The sequence below is a fragment of the Nelusetta ayraudi genome, unplaced genomic scaffold (genome assembly GCF_046127955.1).
Source record: "Nelusetta ayraudi isolate G7.1 ecotype Tasmania unplaced genomic scaffold, CSIRO-AGI_Nayr_v1 ptg000128l, whole genome shotgun sequence".
NCBI classification, from domain to species: Eukaryota; Metazoa; Chordata; class Actinopteri; order Tetraodontiformes; family Monacanthidae; genus Nelusetta; species Nelusetta ayraudi.
In genome coordinates this window covers 672,676-697,079 of record NW_027466178.1, presented here as the reverse complement: position 1 = coordinate 697,079, position 24,404 = coordinate 672,676, and the positions used below count along the sequence as shown (strand labels likewise).

At 45.6% G+C, this 24,404-nt stretch overlaps 2 protein-coding genes across 5 annotated transcripts in view; both read right to left on the bottom strand.

The window, feature by feature from the left end:
- The window catches only part of LOC142904439 (regulator of G-protein signaling 12-like), a 35,740-nt gene extending 15,464 nt beyond the window's left edge, over nt 1-20,276 (bottom strand). For 2 of the 4 annotated variants that reach the window (XM_076050538.1, XM_076050540.1), the window contains exons 1-3: nt 19,525-19,704; nt 16,884-18,709; nt 15,038-15,127 (exon numbers count right to left, since the gene is read on the bottom strand). In XM_076050538.1, the coding sequence (XP_075906653.1) occupies nt 15,038-15,127; nt 16,884-18,635 (1,842 nt within the window). In that variant the 5' untranslated portion in view covers nt 18,636-18,709; nt 19,525-19,704. Of the gene's footprint in view, nt 1-15,037; nt 15,128-16,883; nt 18,710-19,524; nt 19,705-20,090 lie in introns of those variants that run through there. The other 2 variants (XM_076050539.1, XM_076050541.1) reach the window with 2 other exon arrangements.
- Nucleotides 20,277-20,635: 359 nt separating this feature from the next.
- Nucleotides 20,636-23,392, bottom strand: msantd1 (Myb/SANT-like DNA-binding domain containing 1). Its single transcript, XM_076050544.1, has 3 exons — nt 22,804-23,392; nt 22,419-22,712; nt 20,636-21,586 (listed from the first exon to the last, which is right to left on the bottom strand). The coding sequence occupies exons 1-3, from the start codon at nt 23,058-23,060 to the stop codon at nt 21,322-21,324; spliced, it is 816 nt and encodes a 271-aa protein (XP_075906659.1). The 5' UTR covers nt 23,061-23,392; the 3' UTR covers nt 20,636-21,321.
- Nucleotides 23,393-24,404: the final 1,012 nt, after the last annotated feature.

The following is a 24,404-nucleotide window of genomic DNA, read 5'->3' as shown; positions in this document are numbered from 1 at the left end:
ATTTGTAGAGGGGGTGGCCCGCCTGCCCTTTTGCACACACACACACACACACAGCTGTTCACACCTCCACAGCAGGGCCCACCCCTCTCTTTATGTGGCCCTGAATGGGCGCATGCATTCCTCAGAGCAGCGTGGAGCAGCGCTGGTCAGGGCCAAGAGGCCGCTGACGGCTCTGACACTCCCAGTGTCTCCTGCTCATGAATTTGAATGAAGGTTCACACATGCGTCCACGTCCACCCGATTAAAGAATGGTAAAATGCACCCCAGCCCGCACTTCCACCAATTATAACTGGGTTTGTTGCTGAGAGATTATGATCATGTGGGACTGCCTATGAATGATCTTTTGGAAAAATCCAGAGACTTTCCAAGGAACATTACGTTTTTGTCCTTTGAGCTGGGATCTAAAGAGATCACAGCTCAAAGGACTCAAGATTGAGGCGGTCTGTGAAGGTTCTCAGCCAGCCAGGTCATCTTCAAGTAGAAGCATTCAGTTAAGCTCAGGGTCAGGAGCTAGGTCACCCGGGACGAGCTTGGACTAGAGTCGCTGCTCCTCCACATGGAGAGGAGCTAAGGAGGCTCAGGCCTCCTGGACGCCTCCCTGGAGAGGTGTTTCAGACATGTTCCACAGGGAGGAGACCCTGAGGAGGACCCAGGACAGAGTGACTAGGTCTCTCTGTGGAGATGTTCTAAACACCAGGAGGACACCCTGAGGAAGACCCAGGATGGAGGGACTAGATCTCTCTGCGGAGGTGTTCTGAACACCAGGAGGACACCCTGAGGAAGATCCAGGACAGAGGGACTAGGTCTCTCTGTGGAGGTGTTCTGAACACCAGGAGGACACCCTGAGGAAGATCCAGGACAGAGGGACTAGGTCTCTCTGTGGAGGTGTTCTGAACACCAGGAGGACACCCTGAGGAAGATCCAGGATGGAGGGACTAGGTCTGTCTGTGGAGGTGTTCTGGGCTCCGAAAGGCTTTCAGATGAGAGGAGAAACGTCTTCAACATCACAAAAACTAGTCCAGCTGTCCTAACTGAACCTTCGACTTCAACATTGAGGCTGTTGTCACAAAAGAATAGCACAGGGAAGGATGAGAGGGACATCTTCTCCGGTCGGCTCCAAGAACACAGTGCGTCGGAGGATTCATGTGAAAACGACTGCTTCCAGGAGAGGATCACACCACTTCAGAGTGGGAACTGAACTAGTACGTTGAGACAAGGCTGTTGATGCAGGGAAGCTACCTCAGTGTGTGTTAGAGAAGCACACAATCTGAGGTTAGTGCAACTGTATCATGCCACACAAATGACAGGCAATTATAAGACAATAACAGTAAGATGAGTAGATTCCGCATCCATGGCTGATGTTGGTGTTGAGAGAAGAGAGAAAGACTGACCATCCATCTGTTTTAGTGAACAGAAGACACGTTGGCCATCTCTGCTTATGTGAATGTGTTATCACACTCATTAAGGTGCAATAAAAAACTCATTTATATTTCATTGTAATGTAAATAATTTGTTAAAAAATAGAACTGTCCATATAGATGTAATTAGTTGACTTTCCTTCTTTTCTTACTCTATAAACAGTTTATTTTATTTCATTTCTTTATTTCTTTTTAATTCATATGTTTTTTCCTTCTCTATTGTGCCACATGTTGCTGTAATGATGCCAATTTCCCCAATGGAGGATGAATAAAGGCATTCGACTCTTCTATCAATCAGGTTGTCAATGAAAATGCCACCATGGCACATTGATGAGCCTCTCCTGTTGTTGTGTACAGCGATGCTGCAGCTCATCCATCCATAAGCAGGGATGTAAACACACCATGTGTGATGACGTGACAGCACGCTCCATTCTGGAAGTCACCACATGCAAGAGCTCTTCAGAGGACGACCGCCAAACCACTAATAGTCCGTGGCAGACTGTAGACGCAGGCGGTCCAGTTGTGTGCTGCGAACACCACACACCAGCCCCCTTCCTGCGGTGCCTTGCATGTGTACAGTAATGACGGTTGTGTGGAGCTGAGAGGGCTGAGCTGCAGTGCACGCTGGGGGAAACTCCCACTACATCTGTTGGAACCTTTACTTGGTCTAAAAGCGGCAAAACCTCAAACCTTCACTAGGAGCACGGCTCACTTTAAAGACACATCAGATGTCTCACGCAAATTCAAAGTTTGAAGCAGACAAAAGCGCATGAGGACTACATTTAAAAAAAAGAAGAAATATTCACTTATAAAATAGTGTATTTGAGTGTTCTCAGCAGAATGTGTACCTTCATTTTTATTTTGACATTTTCTATTGCCATGTGTGTTGGCCTCTATCACAAGGGTTGCGTGTGTGACTTTTTAATGTACGCGGCTTTTTTATGTGCGTGACTTTTGCTCTGTGCGTGACTTTGCTCTGTGCATGACTTGCTGAACACCTAAAATCCCCCATGAAGATGAATAAAGTATTTTTCTGTTCTTTGTATTTTAGTCTGTGTACTCTGACTCATGGTTGTACATTGTGTAGGAGTGCTTGACAAATAACTCCCAAACACAGACGATGACATGGTGTGTTCAAGGTTTCCTGTAACCCCCCACACAGTGCCGGAGCAGGGGCATGTGTGCGACAAAACAACAACACAACATATATTGTGTGAGAATATTGGACGAAGCCTGAGGCGTCTTCTTGGAAATCCTCACTCTAGCCGGACCATTTGTGACAAACGTACTACAGGATGCAGAAGGATAAGAAAAGGCTGCAACAAGCAGAAGGGCTGATTGTTGGTTTACCTTAAAGCAATTATTACATTTCTGTGGTTCAACAACCTTGAGATGAAGCATTCTGTAATTGCCCGCTTTGATTTCATTTCCTCTTCTTTTCACTATGATTACGAGTGTTGTAGTCAAGACCGCTCCAACTGAGACTAAGATATTATCACGAAAAAATAGCAACAACACAGAAATTCAATTCAATTCAAGTTTGCTTCTAAATGGAACAGCAACATCTCTTTTCAGCCAAGGCATCTTTTAATCATTTTCTTTAACATTTTGCTACTTTGCCAACTATTTTGAACCATTTAAAAAAAAAACAACAACAACAAACAACAAACAAAAAAATTAATTAATTAGGAATAAGGGGATGTGTAGGCAGCAGCTACATTTTTTTTGTTATTGTCTGTCATTGTAGTGTAGTCTTGACCCGTTTCGATCAGAAATCCTGAGTCCGCCCAGTCCGAGACCCAGACAAGACCAAGTAAAAATGCCACCGAGTCCGAGACGAGACTGAGAACCTGAGACCAAGCCTAATCTTGAGTACTACAACACTGACGATTACATTATGTATTATCTCCATCTCTTGTTTCTTAATTAATTGCTAATGAATTGCTTCATTGAAACTATGGACTAATTACCTCACTTCAATTTAAGTCATCACTTCAATTCACTTCATCAGAATGAAACCATTCAAATCAGCCACACTATATCTTTTTTACACAGCACAGAGAAGCCAAACACATGGAGGTGGCCATGTGTGTGTGTGTGTGTGTGTGTGTGTGTGTGTGTGTGTGTGTGTGTGTGTGTGTGTGTGTGTGTGTGTGTGTGTGTGTGTGTGTACAGATAAGCAGGGGGTTCAAGTGTGTGATTTGACACTCCACTCCACTTGGTGTGAGCCACCAGAAGGACCTAAGCTCCGTCTCTTCCTCTGCTGCTCCACCTGGTGGTTCCTCACCAGACCCTCTTTGATCACCTCTCAACACACCATGGTGACGACCAAATGGACACACACTCTCCAGCCAGCCAGAAGCCCTGAGGTCGAGCTTCTCACAGTGGTCTGTGTGGAAACCACTGGCAGATGTATGTATGTTCTAAACTGAGCCTCTGTAATAAAACCAAAGACATGAAGCTGCCTTTCAATCGGCAACAATACGCGGTTTAAACATCCATCCTACAGAGTTCACATTAGCAGTGATTTCTTTTATACGAGTGGGCTTGCGGGGACTCTTCCCTCCAAATCCAGACCCAAACCTTCCTTGTCTAAACACTTTCCACCAATCGCATAAAGTGAACAAGAGAAGGAAAAAATGTCAAAACTTTGAACTCAACAGCGTTCAAGGAAACGAAACAACCGCAGGTCCCAGCCACTTCAAACAGCTGTTCAGAGAAGCTGATGGCCGTGATTAATGAGAGAGGGAGAGGGGGAGAGAAGGAGAGAGAGAGAGGGAGAGACAGAGAAACAAACAGCAGAGTGAAGGAAGAGACGAAGCGCCGCTCAGCACTTTACTCACAGTGTTAAAGTTCCACGTCCTCTTGAAGGAAAGTCTCTTTTTGAGACTCATTGTTCCTCTGGACTGCTGCTCCGCCAGCAGAACACAGACTGACTGACTGTGTGTGTGTGTGTGTGTGTGTGTGTGTGTGTGTGTGTGTGTGTGCCTGTGTGTATGTGTATGTGTATGTGTGTGTGTGTGTGCGCCAGCGCATACCTGAGTATTCCCCACCCAAAAACACTGCAAACCATGTCTGTACAAGTCAGCCAGAGAAGGAGAGAGAGGGAGGGAAAGAGAGGAGGAAGTCTAACAAGGTACTGGAGGAGGAGGAAAAGGAGGAGGAGGACAAGGAAAAAGAGGGACGGAAAGAGAGGAGGAAATCTGACAAGGTACTGAACAGAGAGGAGGTGGTAGAGGAGGAGGAAGAAGAAGGAGGAGAAGAATGAGGGGGAAGGGGGGAGAAGGAAGAAGAGGGAGGGAAAGAGAGGAGGAAATCTGACAAGGTACTGAGGAGGAGGAGGAAGAGGAGGAGAAGGAGAAGGAACAGGAGAAGGAAAGAGAGGGAGGGAAAGAGGAGGAAATTTGACAAGATACTGGACAGAGAGAGAAGAAGGAGGAGGAGGAAGAGAAAGAGATAGGAGGAAGAAGAGGAGGAGGAAGATGTCCTTCCTCCACAGCTGTTGCCATGGAAACCAACCAGACGACGCACTCAGCCTCCACCACAGCGGAACGAAAGATTATTTTGGAGTGAAACGCAACCCCTCCTCTTGCAGGAGGAACTCCAGACCAGACTGGGTTAGAACCACAACAGGCTCCTCCCCCTACTGGTAGTTCCACTCACTCGCTCGGCGCCACCAAGAGGGGAACAAAAATCACCCCGGTGGCTTTAAACTGAAACCAGATGAATATTGCTTCAAGAAGAAATGAAAGAAAGAAATTGTCAGCCCAGGATTTGAACCCTCGCACTCTCTGATGTTGAGGCCTCTTCACAGCAGAACATTCTGCTCACAATTCATTCCTCGTATTAAAATAAAGAGCAGAACTTGTTGCAATCTGGCACTGATGCTCTTCTTCAGTGCAGCACTGCACCAAGTATCTCACACACCTCCGCACTGTGAGGATGATCCTGTTTCTTCTTCTTTCTAGCATGGATGATGCCTCTTCCTGCCGCTGCAACAGTGAAATGAGTTTTTGCCATAAACAATGGATGAGATGCATTGTTTCATTAGAAGCAGGTTCTCCAGTCGTCCATCACACTGGAAGGTTCAAGTTGTCCGTGAAAGTTCACAGTCATCCAGCTCATATTGAAGTAGAAAAGGTTCAGTTAGGGCAACTGGACTTCTTGTTCTTGTGACGTTGAAGACGTTTCACCTCTCATCCGAAGGGCCTTTCAGATGAGAGGTCAAACGTCTTCCAAGTCACTAGAACAAGAACCAGTCCAGTTTCTCTAACTGAATCCTTCTACTTCAAGGTTGAACTTTTGCTTTTGTTTGTTTGTTTTTGTTGTGTGTGGCATGAGGAGGCAGTTTGACAAAGATGGAGGAGAAAACCTCAGGGAGGCTTTGCCCTGCAGAGGTGAATGAAGCTTGAGGATGAATCGAAGTGGTGTCTTCGCTTCATCCCACTGGACAGAATACCAGGCCACGAATAACCTGGACAGAAAAGCAACCTTCTCTTGTGGGCTCAAGAGGTAGGACTTCTGCAGCACTGCAGCCACCAGGAGGCGCTGCTTGGATGTTTTAGCCCAAGGGTGGGGCCACACTGGGTTCTAAAATGTGACAAAAGGGGCCTATAAATATGTATGAGGGAAATGTAGAAAACATGTTGCTTTAATGTCAATTGAAAATGAACCAAAGCAAAGTCGCAACCAAATCAGTGTTTTTGAAGCCCCAGGGTGTCTTTATTGAAATGACTCTCAAAAACACTGAAAACATGGAGGAAACACAGCTATTTTATGACTGACTGACTATTAATATAATGTCTTCAAGTCTGGCTTCTGGGCCAGATTTAAAGCTTAACGGGCCGCATATGGCCCCCGGGCCGTAGTTTGCCCATGCCTGTTTTGGCTTCAGACAAACCAAATATTGAGGAGAACAGGAGAGGTTGTGCAGGTGCAATGTGACAGAATCCTCTCAGTTACACGACTCAGAAAACAGGATTCAGCATCAAGTGTTGGTGACAGAGTCGTTAGTCACACACCCAAACACTGGCCATCCTTTTTGGCTTTCGTCACAGCTTTAACTGTCCATCGGCCACTGCATAGAGCACTGCGCTGTTTAATATTCACTCTGCAACTACAGTTCAGGAACAACAGAAGAAGTTTTTCCAAGTCTCCTACTGCACTTTGACCTCCCTGACAGACACAGACACACACACAGCTTGTCAAAGCCTCTCTGCAGCTACAGAGTCAACAGTCTTCACCCGTAACAACACAATGAATTCTCCACATTTCTACAGCAGCGTCGCCGTCATAATGAGTGCCAGTGGTCCCAACACGTCCCTCATGTCACTTCCAGTTCTCCATCAGACAAACAATAATCTGGGTTTGCCATCTGCAGCAGACGACAAAGCCACTCTTGAAAATAACATGAAGAGGGCGACTTCCTGCTGAGGGAGCAAGGCCAAGGGTGGGACCACTGATAAGATGGAGAGACAGTTCTCTCCACAACAAGCCATCAGAGTAGGGGGAGGAGGAGGAGGTAGAGGAAGAGGAGGTGGAGGACGAGGAGGAGGGAGAGGAGTGGGAGCGGGAGCAGGAGGTGGAGAAGGAGGTGGAGATGGTGGAAGAGGAGAAGGGGGAGGAGCAAGTAGGGGGGGAGGAGGAGCAGGAAGTCAAGGAAGAGAAGGAGGAGGAAGAGGAGGACACAAAAGTGGAGAATCATGGAACTGCTCTGTCAATATGGCCATAGAGTCCCAGAGTGGACAGACAAGTGTGTGCACTCACAGTGCTGTCATAGTGGGAAATTATTAAGTTAGCGGAAACATTAGCATGATATTGATGAAGTGAGCATCAATGAAGAGATTTATAGTTAGTAAGGTTTACAGTTAAGGAAGTTTCACAGTTCAGGACTGTTGAAGACGACATTACAAAGTAGAAGTAGAAGACGACATTAAAACGAAAGCTGCCAGCTAATTTGAATCATTTTCAACATTTTTCTTTATTCTCTATTATTAATGAAAGGCCAGCAGTTCTACAAGCACTGTGGAAAATGCACCTCTCAAAATAATTCAGCTGGACGCGACAAGCTTCAACACTTGATGCAAAAATAGAACAGGAAAGTTACTTCTTCACCTTTGGTCAACTTTTTGGTGCGGGGGAGAGAAGTGAGCCAACGTTTGTTCTGCTGCCATGAACAAATATCACCAGTTTTCAGTTAATCACCACGGGCAAGAGCAGAGGAGTGAGTTACAGGCGTCTCTCAGCCAAAAACAGCCACAGACCCTGGCTGCTCTCCTATTGGACGCGCCAAGATGTCGTCACAGCGTTCTGCGCCCGTCTGCGCCATACTGCGCGACAGACAGCGGCAAAAACGCGTTCAATGTGAATACAGCATCACGTTATTATCGATGCAAACGCACATTCGTTTCCATAGAGTATGCGTTCTAAGCCGTAATCTACGTCGGTGCAGGCAATGCCACTGCGCAACCCATTCACAACGAGTAGCAGGCTATGAATCAGGATTGCTTGTTCTTTTCAGCTTTATTTATTTAATTCCTTTGTAAAAAGCCATCCATCCTGCACTTTATTGATTGTTGTGTAAGAATATTTTCAAGTAAAATATTTCAATACAATGTAAAAATTATTTCTAATTTTCATTGGTTACAAAGCAGTTCAAACTATGTGAAACACATACTTTTTATAAAGGATAAGGGAAAACCATTGTTAACTTATTTGATGGATTTATGACTCTATGGATTGAGCACTGTACCTGTCAATTGGTCAATTTTTTTTATGAACCAGCCTATCAGCAGCAAAGTTGAATAAAATATGTATTTCTTTATTTAAGTCCCATCTTACTTGTGTTTATTATCATTGGCCACATAAATAAATATAGCTTCATGCTAAATTTAAGAAAAATGTAATAATTATCCGATTAGTCAACTAATCGTTTCAATAGTCGGTGACTAGTCGACTATTGAAATAGTTGTTAGTTGCAGCTCTACTGCTGATTACTTTTAATCTACTGCTGGCTAACTGCAGCAGATGGTTGAAGGCTCTGCCCCTCTGTGGATTATGAAGGAATTATCATGGTGACTTCAGTGACCAGATGCAGTGGCCACTAGTTGCTGATGGAGCAGAGGGATGTTCAGAGAGTGAGATGTTTTACACTCTCACAGGACCACAGCGTTTGGTTTGAAATGTGTCACTTTAGTCCAGTCTAACCTCAGGTTCAACTCTGCAGGACACTACACACACACTTCCTTGTCTTGTTGGTGACAACAATGACTTTAAGGCTGGTTTGAAGAAATCTACAAAAAAAAAAAACTCAAGCCACAATTAAAACCATTTGATTTGTGAGAGGCAGCTGGGCTCAGACAGAAATAGAAAGAGTTCAGAGGGGAAACTGGAGCCTGTGATGACGACCCCTCCCTTCCAATTCATTATCATAGAGAAAGAACTGAGCAAGCAGAAGCCTGGAGGGCTGGAGGTGGTTCAACCACAGCAGATACCACCACACCCTGCTTCCCTCTCTCTCCTTCTCTCTCTCTCTCCTCCAGGAAAAACAAAAACCTCCAGAAATGAACTTTCCAACCTGAAACCTGACACCTATAATTAGCTCTGAGAGTTCCCCTTCTCCCACCAAACCCACTCACACTAATGTTGTTGCATACAAGTCTAGGCCTTTGATAAAGAGGCCTTCATATCATCCTCCTGGAAATGAGCCTCCAAAATTGTCAACTTCCTGTCTAAGTGAGCTGATCTTAAAGCATGCTGTCTAATCCTCTGGATCCTGCTGGGAACCAAAGAGAAGAGAAGCGAAGAGAAGAGCAGAGTAGAGCAGAGCAGAGAAGAACAGAGCAGAGAAGAGCAGACAAGCTCGGCTTTGGTTCATCCCTCCAGGTCAAGAGCTAGAAAACAGAATTTTATCTTTAGGCTGTTTTGCTTTGCATGGCGACAAGCTCATAACAATGATCAGAATGGGGACAAATACTGCAGCAAGACATGGTGTAAGTCTGCATTTAATCTGGTCACCACTGTGGTTCATAGACACACAAAAGGTTTAAAAGCTTCGTAAAAATCATTGACATTTCAGGGCAAGCTTCTCAGTGAAGCCTCAAGAAATATTCACATTGCAATCCTCACACAACAGCTAGATACAGCCGTGTGGGCATGCAGACCACAGACTGGGTAAGTCCTGCTTGGTGTGTTTAGACTGCAGGGAGCAGAATGACGAGCCAAATGGAGGGAGACTCACTGAAACCAGCCTGAAGGTCCATGTTTAGGACTTCCCCAGCACAAGGTGGACCAGACCTTGGTCTGTTCCTGCACCAAAACAAGGTCAGCCAGATAGCAACCCTGAAGATTCCCAAACCCTCATGTAAACCCTCCTCCAGTCAAACTAGCCAGGCTGGTCTTGGCCAATCACTGCCAGAGTGAAGCTAACAGCCACATCGCCGTCGGTGCTGCAGGTGTGAGCTGAAGGTTCGACAGCAGCGTCTTGTCCCAGACGTGTCTGGACAACTACAGCAGAGGCAACAACACACACTGGAGGTTCCCAATCCTGTTGAGTCACTTCCACACCCTTGGCACCGAATTCCATCACAGTGAGGCAGATATACTTCAGACTAGATCTGAAGATCTGAGAGAGGCGAACAGCGTGTTTTCAGAACCTTCCTCATGGAGCCGTGTGGTTGACTTGAATAAAAAAAGTTTCTGAATGTCAATGGATGATGTCATAGCAGTGGTGCAACGAAAGCCAAGAGCGGCGCTGCAGAGTGCATCTCCGTCCAAGAATGTTGAGGTATTTTCCGTGGTGAGGATTTGGTCAAACAGCAAGCTCAGCAACCGCAGCCACATCTGCTCACATTCAAACACTGAGCAGCTGCACAGTCAAATCACTTCTCCTCCAGCTCGGTCATGTCAGTGGACTATGTTTCTCCCCACTCTGCTGTTGGAGATGACTGTAAGGACAAAACACAGCCTTCTGGTGGAGAAGCTGAGAGAGAGGAAGCTGAGGGATCATATGATGGGGAGAAAAGTGTCCCTCACTTTTGGCATCTTGTCAGACTTGCTGAAGGAAACATTCTGTGCACAACCATCCACCCACACTGCAGCTCTGGCTGCGTGATGTCACTGAGATAAAAGTGCATGGTGCTCTCCTCCTGTCGCCGTAGAAACACGTTATTCCTGCTCATTTAAACAAGTCATGAGAACTGTCATTAAAAACATCAGCAAGAAACAGATTAACTGTTTATGAAGGATATTTTTAGAATCGGAATTTCCTGCCAATTCTAAGTTTAATGATTGTCAATCAATGCAATGGATGACGGCTGAATTCTGAGCATATTGGTCAAAAAGATGATGGTGAGTCAGTGGTTGATGTGAGCAAGGACGTGCCAGTACAGAGCAGAAACCGCAGACAACCAGTGCAAGTTCCAACTGAGCTGCACCTTCAAAAAAAACAACACAGAGAGCATCTACTTCTGTCTGACAAAAGCAACAACAACTGTTGAGCTTGATGTTTCTCCACAAGACACCAGTGTTCTCCCACTGAATCAACTGGTCACTTCCTGGGGAACTACAGCCTCAGCAGCTCTTCAGGAGCAACATCTCAGGTGTCCACGCACAGCCGTGCAGTGTGTGCGTGTCTGTCGTGCAGCACATGAGAGTTTGGCTGCCGTCGGTCACAACATTCCACTGACAGACCACACAAGCTAACAAACTAACGTCTGTGTGAGCTGCGAGGCTCCTGCAGGAGCCCAGAGATGGAGAGAGTCCTCCAGCCAGAGGAGGAGAAGGAAGCAACAGACAGGAAGCCTGACATCACCAAGGGACATGCAGACAGTGAGAGAGAGACTCTGGTTCTTACTTACAGAGTTGAGAGCTAAAGTTTGCTCCATGTAGCAGCTCCACGCACACCTTCCTGCTGGCTCGTCTTCAGCACTGCTGCCGCTCCACACGCCTGGCGTGTGGAAATAAGTCCATCTGCTGGAGCTCACCGACACGTCTGGGAGCCTGAGTGTGGCGGCGTTGGAGAGGTAGGAGACCAAACTGAGGGAGGAGGGAGGAAAGAGAGAAGGAAGAAAGGAAACCCTGACAGCTACTGGGAGTTCAAAAGCTCTCTCTCTCTCTCTGTCTCTCTCTCTCTCTCTCTTTCTCTCTGTGCTGTAAATTCCTCCTCCTTCCCTCGCTGCTCACCTCCTCTCTCTCCCTCCCTCCCTTTCGCTCTCTCTTCCCCTGCTTTCTGCTCCGCCCACAGGACACATCTATGAACCGCAGGCGCGCAAACACAAGCCGCTAATGAATCCACACCTGAAAGGCGAAGGAGGAAAAACTTGAAGCTTGAGCAAAGCAAAAAGAGGGAGGGAGGCGGGGGGTGGGGGGTGAGGGGGTAGGCTTTTCCCAGCAGCGTCCTCAGGAGTGTTCCGGAACAATTCACCAGAGAAGATCGCTCAGCGGCAGCTTCTGCTTTGAGGAACCGAACTGAATGCAGTGCAGCATCCTCACTGACGCTGCTGCCGGTGTCTATGCGGAGTTGAACACGCGGTCACCAGCTCCGAACACACACACACACACACACACACACACACACACACACACACACACACACACACACACACACACACACACACACACACACACACACACACACACACACACACAGGGAGATGAGAGTCTTGCATTACGAGTGTGAAAACAGGAGGGCGATGCAGCAGCACAGACCAGCTCATTCCTCCAGGTTTACACACACACACACACACAAATACAAACACACATACACACACACTGGACACTGAGGACTGGAGCTCAGTGAGCAGAGAGGAAAGCATCCCGTTATCACCACTAGAGAGCAAAAGCTGAGAGTTTTTGCGGCAGATTCTCCTGTGCGAGCCAGTAAAATACACATTGATATAAATATATAGCTGCTGTTGTGACTGCGTGGGTTGCATCAGCTCTGTGTCACAGTCTTTGTACTGTGCCCAGCAGTATCCAGCCCTGGCTCAGTCCTGCAACCAGCAAATCACTGCGTTCACATGCACAGCTTCATCCAGCTACGCTCAAAATTCTGTTTTCTCGTCTGATTCCGTTCTCGTGCCAGTTTACATGCAGTAGAAAAAAACAAATTATTGACGGGAACGTGTCCTCCTCCCCAACACCAGGGGGCAATAGGAGTCTTCTCAGCATGTTCATTTCCGGTTTACCTCTTTCATCGCACATTAACAAAACAATTGGAGAGACATACAACATCGGTGTTATGTTTGGTTAAACTCCCACTGAGGCAGATACAAAAAGGAGAGAGTCAAATTCCGATCATGGTATCATCTGGGTGTCTTCATCAGAGTTCTCCAACTCTAATCAGAGTTGGAGAACTCTGGTTTTAGTTGGACTAACGTCTTTACATGGACTTCAGTGGTCCAATCATAGTCATAGTTGTCAGGGGGGTGACCCACAGGGTCGGGTCTCAGTGCTGCCCCCCTCGTGACCTCCAGAAGGCTGAACCGGTGGGGAAGGGTGGATCCAGATGCATTAGGTATATCACAAATCCCTATTAAGAAACAGCAGCAGGAGAACAGCAGACCCTCCCAACAACACTGCGGCCGGAGGGAGTTGAAGAATCAAAACACTGCTTATTCATGCTGAATCAAACCAATCAGCTGATCCACTCAGGTGGATTGCTCAACCAATCAGCTGTTAGGAGACCAACAGTGGAACCACCGAGGTTGATTGCTACACTAGTGCTGTTCTTTCAACCCTGCATGGTAACTGTGGTGTTGCTCCGATTTAACAACTGAAATCTTGTTCAATCATCTCGTCAACCCCCAACAGAGGTTGACTTACTTCATCTTTGTTACTTTCAATGTTTTCCATTACCAATCAACTTCCTTTGTGGATAAATGAAAAGAAAGTGATAAAGTTGTGATTAAAAGCGCGAAGCAACTACTAACTACTCCAAACTGCTTAAAAAAAAAAAATCAGATTCAAACTTAAAAGTTCTAATAATGTTATGTTTCCCATTAAGCTGCCCAGTGCAGCTCATGAATGCAGAGTGAGTCTGGGCCATTGACTGTAGAGCAAGACGAGGACACAGCCAGGTGAGTTAAAGGCATTTAATCACCTTCAACAAGCTGCAAAACTCTCTGTTATGTCAAAGGAATATATTACCACAGAGAGATTACTTCAGTGAACCTGTTGTGGACCAAGGCAAAGAAAAACTACAACAAACAGTTGTGATGTCAAGGAAGAGGAAAACTCAATAGGAGTGCAAGATCTGCAACAACAAAAAAAAATCTCAAAGATGAAATTGAGGCAGAAAAAGATTAAATAAACATAGAGTTTATATAATCTGGACATGAGCGAGGAAACTCCATGAGGAGGTAGAGAAACCAGGTCCCTCAGCTGCTGTTAACCATAAAATGAGCTCAACATAGAGAAGAAGAAGAAGAAGAAGAAGAAGAAGAAGAAGAAGAAGAAGAAGAAGAAGAAGAACAACAACAACAACAACAACAACAACAACAACAACAACAAAGGGGCCTTCCACTTGGCAAGACATCAGTATCAGAATACCAGGAGATGGATGTGCTGACCAAAAACTCACAGTTGAGAAACTACTCTTCCAACCAACATCATCCCAGCAGTTGCCTAAAACAGTAACACAGTTCCAGTTGGTTGTAGGAGAACATGAGTCTGTCTTGAAATGACTCACTAAACCAACAATACAAAAACAGGCAGACAAATCGTCCCACTCTGACAAAATTCTGCTTCTTTTGTTCTCGAAGCTCCGGTGGAAAAATGGGTCAGAACCTCCCAGAATTTGGACCTCCAACCGCACCATTTAACTCGTATGTGTGTGTGTGTTCTCCAGTGGTTCTACGTGGTGCTCCTCTGACTGCAACTCGCAGTCTGCTGTAGCGCAACTGTGACTAACGTGGAGACACACAACAGCGTCACACTGTCACCTTTTTCTGCTGACTGTTTCACAGAAGTTACAAAATGCAGGGAACAGAGCGTGAGCACTTTTTGTTGCCGTTTAAAAATCTGTGTTTATAATGAGTGAGTCATGAATTCGAGAGGAGAAGTTACCCCTTCAACATTCAAACAATAGAAAATGTGGGCTCCATGTCCAGTCGCACTGGGCTGCAGCTCCGCACTGGGCTGCAGCTCTGCCGGGCTCTACACAGAGACTGCATTGTGAGTGGCCCTGCAACGCCGGCAGAGCAGCACACCCACATCTCAAAGCAACGGAAATGAAAGGTTGACAGCAGCGAATGAGTGCAGCTGAACTCAATGTCCCAGCATGCATAGGTCCCACATCAACAAATCGACTCAGCTAAACTTTATGCTTAAAACTTTTTGTCAAACCCATGTTAGTGAGTGTTATGTGTTATCCATACATATGTTTTCTGTGAAGAGGTATAGCTACATTACAACTGTGCAAAATAATAAATAAGGAAATATTTAACAATACATAAACAAGTATTTATAGAAAAACATGTTGTCCAAAAAGAATGATCAGACGCAGGGGGTCGACATCAAATTACCATCAGAAAGAGAGAAACTAATCACAATTGTTTTTGAGCATTTTCGGTCAAACAACATGTGAGAAACTTTTAAAAAGAGAGACGCTGAGGTCTGACCTGGAGGTCATCCAAGGATCGAACGAGACTGAGGCGTTTGGAGCGACGTCTGGAGGCTCGCAGCACACCTTTAGCCCAGAACCTGGAGCCCTGCACCGTGAAGAAGACAACAACGATTCATTAGAAATAAAGGCTGCTGGCTGTAGGATTAATACCCAGAAGTTGTATTTAAAGCAATTACAAGGTGGTGATGTGGTCTGCACTTATCATTTCTTACAAAACTTTTGGGTAATGACATTATTTAGCATACTATTCTCCCTGCAGGTGTTAAAAATAAAGTGTATGAGCATTAATTCAAGTACTTCACCTGAACTAAGACACATCTTTTCTTTCATGTAGATCGTCTGTTCACACAATATGTTACTTCTTGAGAGAAAGCAAAGAGTAAGCTGATTTGATTTAATTGAATCACCACCAAAACTGCAGGCTCCAGTTACAGTGTCTTTGAAAAGTACAGACAGTGATTGTTGAAGTGTGGCCGTCAGTGGCTGGTGGAGAATCACCATCAGCTCTTTGGCCGTCAGTTCAGTTGAGCAGCAGCTCCTCTGACTGTCTCATGTCTGACACAGAGACTTCCAGAGCTGCAGATAATTACCTTGGCATGGTGGCGGCTCTGCCCACTAATTTACCACAACTTCCTGCACAACATTGTTGTGCCACTGATCTGATGTGAGCTCTGGGGACACTATACCTATTGCAATTTATAGCAAAAATACTAACAGAAAAAGTTTATTAAAGCACCAAGAAATACTGGAGATTCAAGGAGAAGACTGGAGATGACTCCACTTCATACAAGTGTGGACATATTCCTGCTCAAAACACTTCCAAAAAATCCAAACGTCTGCTGAGCTGAGACCTTTTTTTTTTTTTTTTTTTTTTTTCATTTTCTGGGCGCAGAAGATAAACAACGCCATCTAGCGGGGGAATGGCAGTAGTAACATTTGAAATTTGAAAATAGTACTTTTCTCTGTACTTGACGACTGACATTATTGCCTTTCAACAGGTGACAGCTAGTTCACACTCAGCACCAATTATTGTGGTCCAGTTTACGAAGGGCCGGAAACAGACTCAACATTGGGAAACTGTCGACTCTGCAGCCGTGAAATGTTTCCTGTGTCGCTGTGTGAGGCCTGCAACAGCTCCACACACTGGTGCTCTCTCAATAGAATGTCTGTGAATGTTCTCAGTCATCCAGATCTTCTTAAAGTAGAAGGTTCAGTTAGGGAAACTGGACTGCCTCTTGTTTCTCCTCTCATCCGAAAGGCCGTCAGATGAGAGGAGAAACGTCTTCAACATCACAACAACTGAAGTCCACTTGCCCTAAATTGACCCTTCTACTTCTTTCAATAGAAGTATTCTAACATGCACACGTACACGCCCCCCCTCCCTCCCATACACACACACGTCTGAATATGCAAAAAAAAAAAAAAAAAAAAAATATATATATATATATATATATATATACATATATATATATGTACATATATATATATATATACATATATATATATATATACATATATATATATATATATATATATATGTACATATATATATATATATATATATATATATATACATATATATACACACATACATATATATACATATATATACACACATACATATATATATATATATATATATATATATATATATATATATATATATATATATATATATATATATATACATATATAAGTAAACAATAATCAGATTAATTACTCTAATCCTGTCTAAGGTAACAAACTACTCTACAACTACGCTCATCTTGCAACGACTGATTGAAAACATGTGATGCAGCAGATTGAGTTTTTCATACACAAGCAAAGTAACACTGACTCACATGTTTAGTGCTGCCATCCTTCCGCTGCTTGTCTCTCTGCTCCAGAAACCTTGTGGTCCACTCCTCCCTGGGCGGCAGCATGGCGGGCTGGACCGAGCGGTACCGGTCAGGGGGGATCTGGTTTATGGGGGGTGGTAGGTTGCTGCTGAGCACGAGGGGCTCAGGATCACCACTCAGGACTTTGGGCCACTTTGGCCTTGAGAACCACCTCTGGCTGGCGCTGAGGGCATCAGCTGAGAGGCTCTCTGTGTTCTCCAGACGAAGCGGTGGTGGAGGGGGCTTGAAGTGGAACTCCAGCCGTGGTGGGGGGCCACCATAGAAGCCGGTGAGACCATCAGGACCAGCTAATGACTCAGAGAGGGAGTGCAGGCTGACGCTCTTCTCTGGAAGAAGTTTTTTGCCGTTCTTAGAGGGGTTTAGTGGGGTGAGGTCTTCAGGATGATCCCATGGACAGCTGGGGAGGGAAGCCCCCGGCTGGTCCGGCCTGGCGGGGGGGAAGTCCCGCTCCGCTCTCTCCTCAGGAGGGGAGCCGTTCCCAAAGCCGCTGTCCCCGTTGCTGCTGGCGCTGCCATGGTTCCCCCTGCTGTGGTTCTCCTTGACCTGCTGCTGCTGTTGCGCCTCCGCATCAAGTCTGGCTCGGAGCCTCTCCACTGCACCCCCCATGTCACTGTAGAGCACCGTCACAAAGTGCAACACATCAGACGGAGTCTGAGGGAATTCCAAGCAGCCAAAGGCATCTGGATCAGGAGTGCAGTTGAAAGCAAAGCGCCCTGCGATGCCTGTATGGTCCTCGTGGTTTCCCAGCTCTGGGTCGATGAAGAAGACGTGGCAGGAAGCTCGCAGCGGAGCATCATCAGGGACAAGACCGTTTACGATGTGCGCCGTAGTGACCAAGCAGAAGAAACGTGGATCTTCAGCACACACAGCCCCTAAAACCAAGTTCTCAGTTGGAAAAGCGGCCAAAACAGCCCCCGAGTCGTCACACAGTCGGACGCAGTCAAACATGAGCTTCATCATCACCAGGGTGTGAGTGTCCTGCTCCATCCCCAGCAGTCGGATTCTCTCCCGGATGGCCTTCAGACAGTCTTCTTCTGACTCTGCCGTATTTAAGATGAGCTCTGTGGAGCTCAGATATCCCACCACCATGGTCATGTTCAGAACCCGCCAGTCTGGGTTCACTTCCTCTGCATCTGCAAACACAGAGTCCACATCTCCACCTCTAGAGTTTGCTTCCTTTGGCTGGGGACAATTCCAGTGTTGCATCCAATGCGACATATCAGGCTCTGACACTGGCCTCTGATTGGCTGTCACAGCTTTCACACCCAGGCTGAAGGATGAGTTGTTTGAGTCGTCTGAGATGGTGCGAAGAACTCCAGGCTTGTGGAAAGCGCCAGTGTTTGGCCCAGTTCCAAACTGTGCGTCGCTGAGGATGGGATTGTCCATGGTTCTCCCCTGGGCTGCCACCACCATGTGCAGAGACCCTCTGCAGCTGCCAATCAGCTGCACCACAGTCTCGTGCAGCGCAGCAGACACATCAGTACCATTGATGGCGACGATGTGATCCCCCTGCTTGAGTCCCACCCGCTCGGCAGGGCTTCCGTCCACGATGCCGCTCAGCAGACACGGTCGTTGGCCTGAAATGGTGAATCCGTAGCCGGCCCGGCTGCGGATCAACTCCACAGCCTTCATCTCCCCAAAGACCTTCAGATCCAGCCTCCTCCTCGCACCCTCCGGCTGTCCCTGTATCCTCATTGTGGTAGGAGACTGCTGAGAGATCCAGTGAGGGAAGTGACCAACTGGTAGACTGCAAACACTACTGGGTCAGGCTGAGTTCGTTGAAAAGGAGCAAAATAGTGGAGAGAAACCATTAAAAATTATCCAGCGAAGAACATGTAGCAGAGCTCAGCTTCACAAAGACATGTCATTAAATAGCAATTTTAAGTCGAAAGCTTAGGTTGTTTAAATATATAATCAGAAAATCTGCCCATTTTGTGACCACGATGAACGGCAATACAAACAACCAAACACTTTTGTAAATTGTACACATTTCTGCTTTGAACACATTTGAAAGCAATTGTGTGTAACCACCTGACTACTCCATCAGACATAATAACAAACATTTTAAGAACTTATTCACATTGATCATTTGTTAACACTATTTCTAAAACAGTTCTAAAAAATTGTTCTTTTGTTCCTGAAAACAGCAGGGTCTCACTCCTCTCGCCACTGCTAATCTCATCTTCATGTTTTCTACAAGTAGCACCATCACACCATCCATCTTAGTTAGCAATTATCTGTCAGAGAGCAGAAACCAACAGCAGGTTTTTCCTGACTATTGAATGACTCTTCTCCGCGTCCACCTACTTTAATGATTAATTAATCGGTGCAATTAATCACAGGGCCAGCTGCCTCTGTGCTAACACTGTCCAATCACAACCACAGTCAGTCGGTTTCAGTATTACACCTATTAAATGTTTCCAACACTGTCAAGTAGTTTACGATTGAACCGTGCCAGGACAAAAGGTTGGCTCTTTAAAGAATTAAAGTAATGTGAAACAACTTACATACCATGATAAATCATACTGGCGTAAATCACAACGAGGCTCAGATGAGCTTTTTTAAAATAAAATAAAAAGTTTACCTTTTTCTGTTGTTCCATAAATAATCCAAAGAAAAGTTTCAGCTGAAGAAAAAAAGTTCACATGGTATATCCTTCACATATACACATAAACGCATATAACAGTAGCAATAGAAATGAACGTTCCTGCGGTGCTTCTGTGTCCGGAGAACAGCGGACTATTCACAGGCTCTCTGTCCGCGGAGGAACACAAGGCGTCTTTCATTGTCACCATGACAGCGTAACGACTCCACACCACGTGACCAGTCTGTTCCGACCAATCACTGAGCAGGCCGGTTCAAACGTTCAAACGACTCGAGGCACGCCATTGGCTAATATCGATATCAGCGTTCTGTCTTTATTTTTTACTTTAGCGACGGCAGATAAACAAAGTTGAAAGTGTTCAAAGTGTCCACTTTCAACTTGAGTAAAGTTCAGCGACCTTCCCGTTTTAGCGGCGCTGTGAAAGAGGGTGTTAAAACGCTTCCGGAACAAGGTTTTGTGTAACGTGTTGAAATGTGCGTTTTTAGATTTATAGGAAAAACACGCATCATATTCATCAGAACATATTGAGGGAAATAAATTCTTACCGTCTTGTGTGTTGTTGTCGACTGAAACTCGCTGCATGAGGCTCCTGGTCTCTCACTGCAGCTGCATGCAGTCAGTAATACTCATTGTCAATAATACTCATTGTTAATATACTGCAGCAGCGGTCAAAGGACTGCAACGGCCGTACACAGTGTCACATGGCTCACTGGCTCTACCTGCACACACACGACGGGTGGGGTCGTAAAGATGATTGGCTTTTCTTTTCTTTTTCTTTTTCTTTTTTTACAGGTAAATGTAGTCATGCTGTCCATATTGACTTGGATTATTTGTTGTTGTTTTGTTTTGTTTTTTTAAATTATAATCACCACACAAGGTAGTGGTATTCGTCTTCTGAATATTGATTGCCTTTATATTCAAGTTGTGGATCCAGTAAAGTGCGGTGGTAATAACCAAGCTAATCCACGGTTTCTCCAAATCCTCTTAAAACAGACTGTAAGGCAAAGACCTGAAGATTTCAGCTCCATCTCACCTTCTGTGTGTTTTACAGCAGCAACAAAAAATGGCAACAGTCTATGAGTAACGTTTGTTTGTTTGTTTTAATTCAAGAGGAAATGCGAACGAGAACAGGATTTATGTTTAAAATAATGTGTTGAAATCTCAGGGGACAAATATGCCATAAGGTTTTGCATTGACATCTAATCCTACCAGAATAATTCCAGTTCAGATTAAGCGCTCTGCTGTGTGTCACTGGTTAGTCCTTACTGGCTTCAATTAATTAAAGTGCAGACTCAGTGCCAACCTCTGTGGCCTCAGTGATACACAATTGGACATTAGAGTTTGAGTTTGTTTTGGTTTTGCTAACAGTTGCTTCATTATCAGAGGCAGGAATCATCACCACATCTACTTCATAAATGCTACAAACTGCTCTGTTTTGTAAGCAACACTTTCCAACCTGTAATTTTCTCAGCCCAGTGAAAAGTGACATAAGCCACATCTTTTACTGGAGAAAAAAGGATTTGACTCAAATGTGACTTGTTTACCGATAAAGTGCCATCACAAATCTCCGTGATTGTTGCCGTCTACTGGCAATGACATTCTGGACACCATCTGAGAAAAATGAAGGTATTTGTACCATTTCTAAACCACAGACCTACGCTTTTATATGTGAAACTAGGTTTTTTTTTTTAAAAACAGCTTGATGTTGAACTGAAATCAGGAACATTTTATTTTTGCCTCTTAATGGAAGAAAAAGAAAACAGTAACTGCAGAACTTTAAGGCTTTGCTGGTGGTGCTGATGAGGTGCTGGAAGGTTGTATCATCTTTTCCAGGAGGTTCATCATCCGCTCCTGCAGCTGCATACACTGGACCTGCAGGAGGCTCTGCTGGTGCACCGCGCGGCGGACCTCCCTGCACGTCTCCTCCAAGGCCCGAGTGGACCTCCTCTGCTGCTGCAGCATGGCCTGCATCACACGCACCTTCTTCCGCTTCAGGGACTGACACTTGTGGACTCTGCGCTTTTTGAGAGCCGGTTGTGAGCTGGAGAGCAGAAAGTGGGCCTTTTAGAGCAGTGGCTCTCTACAAAATTATTGCAGGTACTATCTGTTTGAACTATTATCTGTCTGAACAAAAGAAAACCAAGAGTATAAATTATAATGAGGCATTTATACCATGATGGACACCCCTCATCATTTGACTTTTAACCTACTATCACAGCTTTCACCAACTTGAGAGGCAAGAAAATCAATCAAGATTCAAACATTTTAGAGGGTTAACTAGAGGGCTGAGAGAGTTAAGGGGGATAAGACCTTGATGTCTTTTCCTAGAAGGAATTTTAGGAAAAACAGTTTGGGGCAGTTTTGAAATACAAGCACACCTAAAAGACAAGTGTGAAATTTGTGCATATTGAAGCATGTAACATTTTTCATGTTTTAGCTTCTTTTTTAAAAAAAAACTTTTCACTGCATAAAAGTAATGAGCAGCTAAATTTGCTTTTGACAAATGTCAAAAGGTTTAAAACCCAGCTTGCTGAGAATCAAAGCTGCAGGATGAATCTTTTGGGATTTGTCACTTGTTTTGATGAGGTTCCCTCCAAATAACTTATTACCTTTCCCGGTGGCGGAAGGTAATAATTAACAAATTAAATCTGATTGTAGAGTGAGTGTTTTTGTTTTTTTCTGTGTTGCAGCAGGAACGTGACGGCACAGTTTGCTGTAGCGGTGTAGTCAACTTGAAAAGGAGGAGCTTATCCCTTAAAATAGCAGAACACAAATTCACACCTAACACACACACACACACATACACACACACACACACACACACACACACACACACACACACACACACACCAGTCCAACACATGTTCTGTTACCTGGATCCCTGTGTGTGCTCACTATCAGAGCTCAAAGAGTCCAACTCCTGCTTTATCTCCGTCTCATCTGAAGAGCCAGTGTACTCTGGCAGGAAGCCCATCAGGCCATCCTCTGACAGGGTCACAAGGTTTTCACTGCTCTGGGCTGAGGTGGAAGCTCCAGCAGCCGGGGCCTGGAACTCCAGAGAGCTCACCCGGCCATTCTCCACTGGCTTGGACAGGATTTTCTCAATGGGCTTGTAGTAGGGCCAGTCTGGTGTCTCCCCACTCTCACCAGCTGTAGCTTTCAGTCGCCTGGAAGGGTACAAAACAATTACATTTCATTTCATTTACACTCTTGCAACATCTGAAGAGAAGCAGTTTCAGGTTTGCCATGTCTACTTGCCTGTACTGAAAAGACATGTTGGTGATTTTCATCTTGATCTCCTCCTTGAATCGCTGCTCTCCGGTCAGGTGGAAGAACCTCTGTGACATCTTCTCATAAACCTTGGCGTTCCTCTTGCTGGTCTTCAGTTCGTTGTGATGCTCTGCCCACACGTACAGCAAGGCCTTCATTTCACCGTCTGTCCAGTTGGGGGCGCGTCTGTGCTTCTCGCTGTGGCCTGGCATCAGGTAGCTAAAGCCCTCTTCTGCTGCCATCATTCAGAAACCTTTTAGCCCCTCGTGTTGCAGTATGGTTTTTGTTTTTTTGCTGTTTTTTCAGAAATGAGGGTTAATAAGATTCTGTATCAAAAGTCTTTTACTGTTGGATCTGCAGTGGCACATGCAAGGAGGCCTGCACACACACACACACACACACACACTCTCACACACACTCTCTCACAGTGTCCTGGCTGTGCCCTTCCCCCTAGCCTGAAAGAGGATTCAAAATGGGGCCTAAGGCAGGCGAGGAATCCGGTTAAAAGCTTTTAGTGCTGTATGATGTCACCGTGACATCAAGTTGCCGTGGCAACAGTGAGGGAGGCCCTTTCATTTCCCTCCCTCTGCTCAGGCCACTCCCATCTGCACTTCCCCTCCCCCCCACGCTGCTCTTTCCAACAGCAGCACAAAAAGCTTTTAGCTGAAAGGAGGCAGTGTGGCTACGTCAAGCTGCAGAGGGTTTAGAAGCTGCTGAAGCCTCAGTTGGCAGGAGGTGGGGAGAGAAGCAGGCAGCCTGGCTCACTGCTCTCTTTGAAAGCTTTTAATAGCAGACTAGACTCACAGGCAGGGAAGATTAGTTGTCCCTGCTTGGCCACAGTGGAGAACAGAGGACACAAAAGTGAAGCTTGCTCTGGTGTGTATGTCTGTTATGGGATAGAAAACATCATCATCATTTTCCGCAGCCGTTGTTGACAGTCGCAGACAAAAGGCGGAAACTGGAGGGGAGTTGCGGGGTGTTGCTCTGACCAGTTTGAGACCCCTCCCCCCCCTTAGGTCTCTTCATGGGGTGCCCCTCCCCCCCAAAAAAAAACCCTTCCGCACCCTGCAATCTAATCTAATCCGCATCTCTTCCCTCCTTTCCTTTCTCTCCACCTCCTCCACCGATCCCTCCCTTAGAAACACACACAGCCTCCGTTTGTTTTAGCCCCCGCCTCTCTACTCAACTCAGAAACACAGAGGGGTAAACGTTGAACTGTCCTCACACACAAGGTAGCGCAGGGCTCTGGGTTTGCGCACCCCTGAACAAATACGTATTCGTTCGTATTTATATTTCTACCATTCACATTTTTTTTGTAAATTCGAAGAATTTTAACTTTGTAAATAAAAGCACACCAAAGACATGTTTTTCTGATTTGTTTTATTCCGGTAATTTCGCTGTTATTCTGCTGGAAACGGCGTGCAGCGGCACGAGCTTCCTCCACGGTCGGCACTTTAATGAGCGTGTGTATAACTGAAGACACCGTTCCTTTGCAAAAACCTGTACACAAACCCTCCCACCAGTCTGCTCCGAACCCGCATCCAACAAGAACGAGAGTTTCGGGTCCGTAGCGACGGCACAAAGCGTAG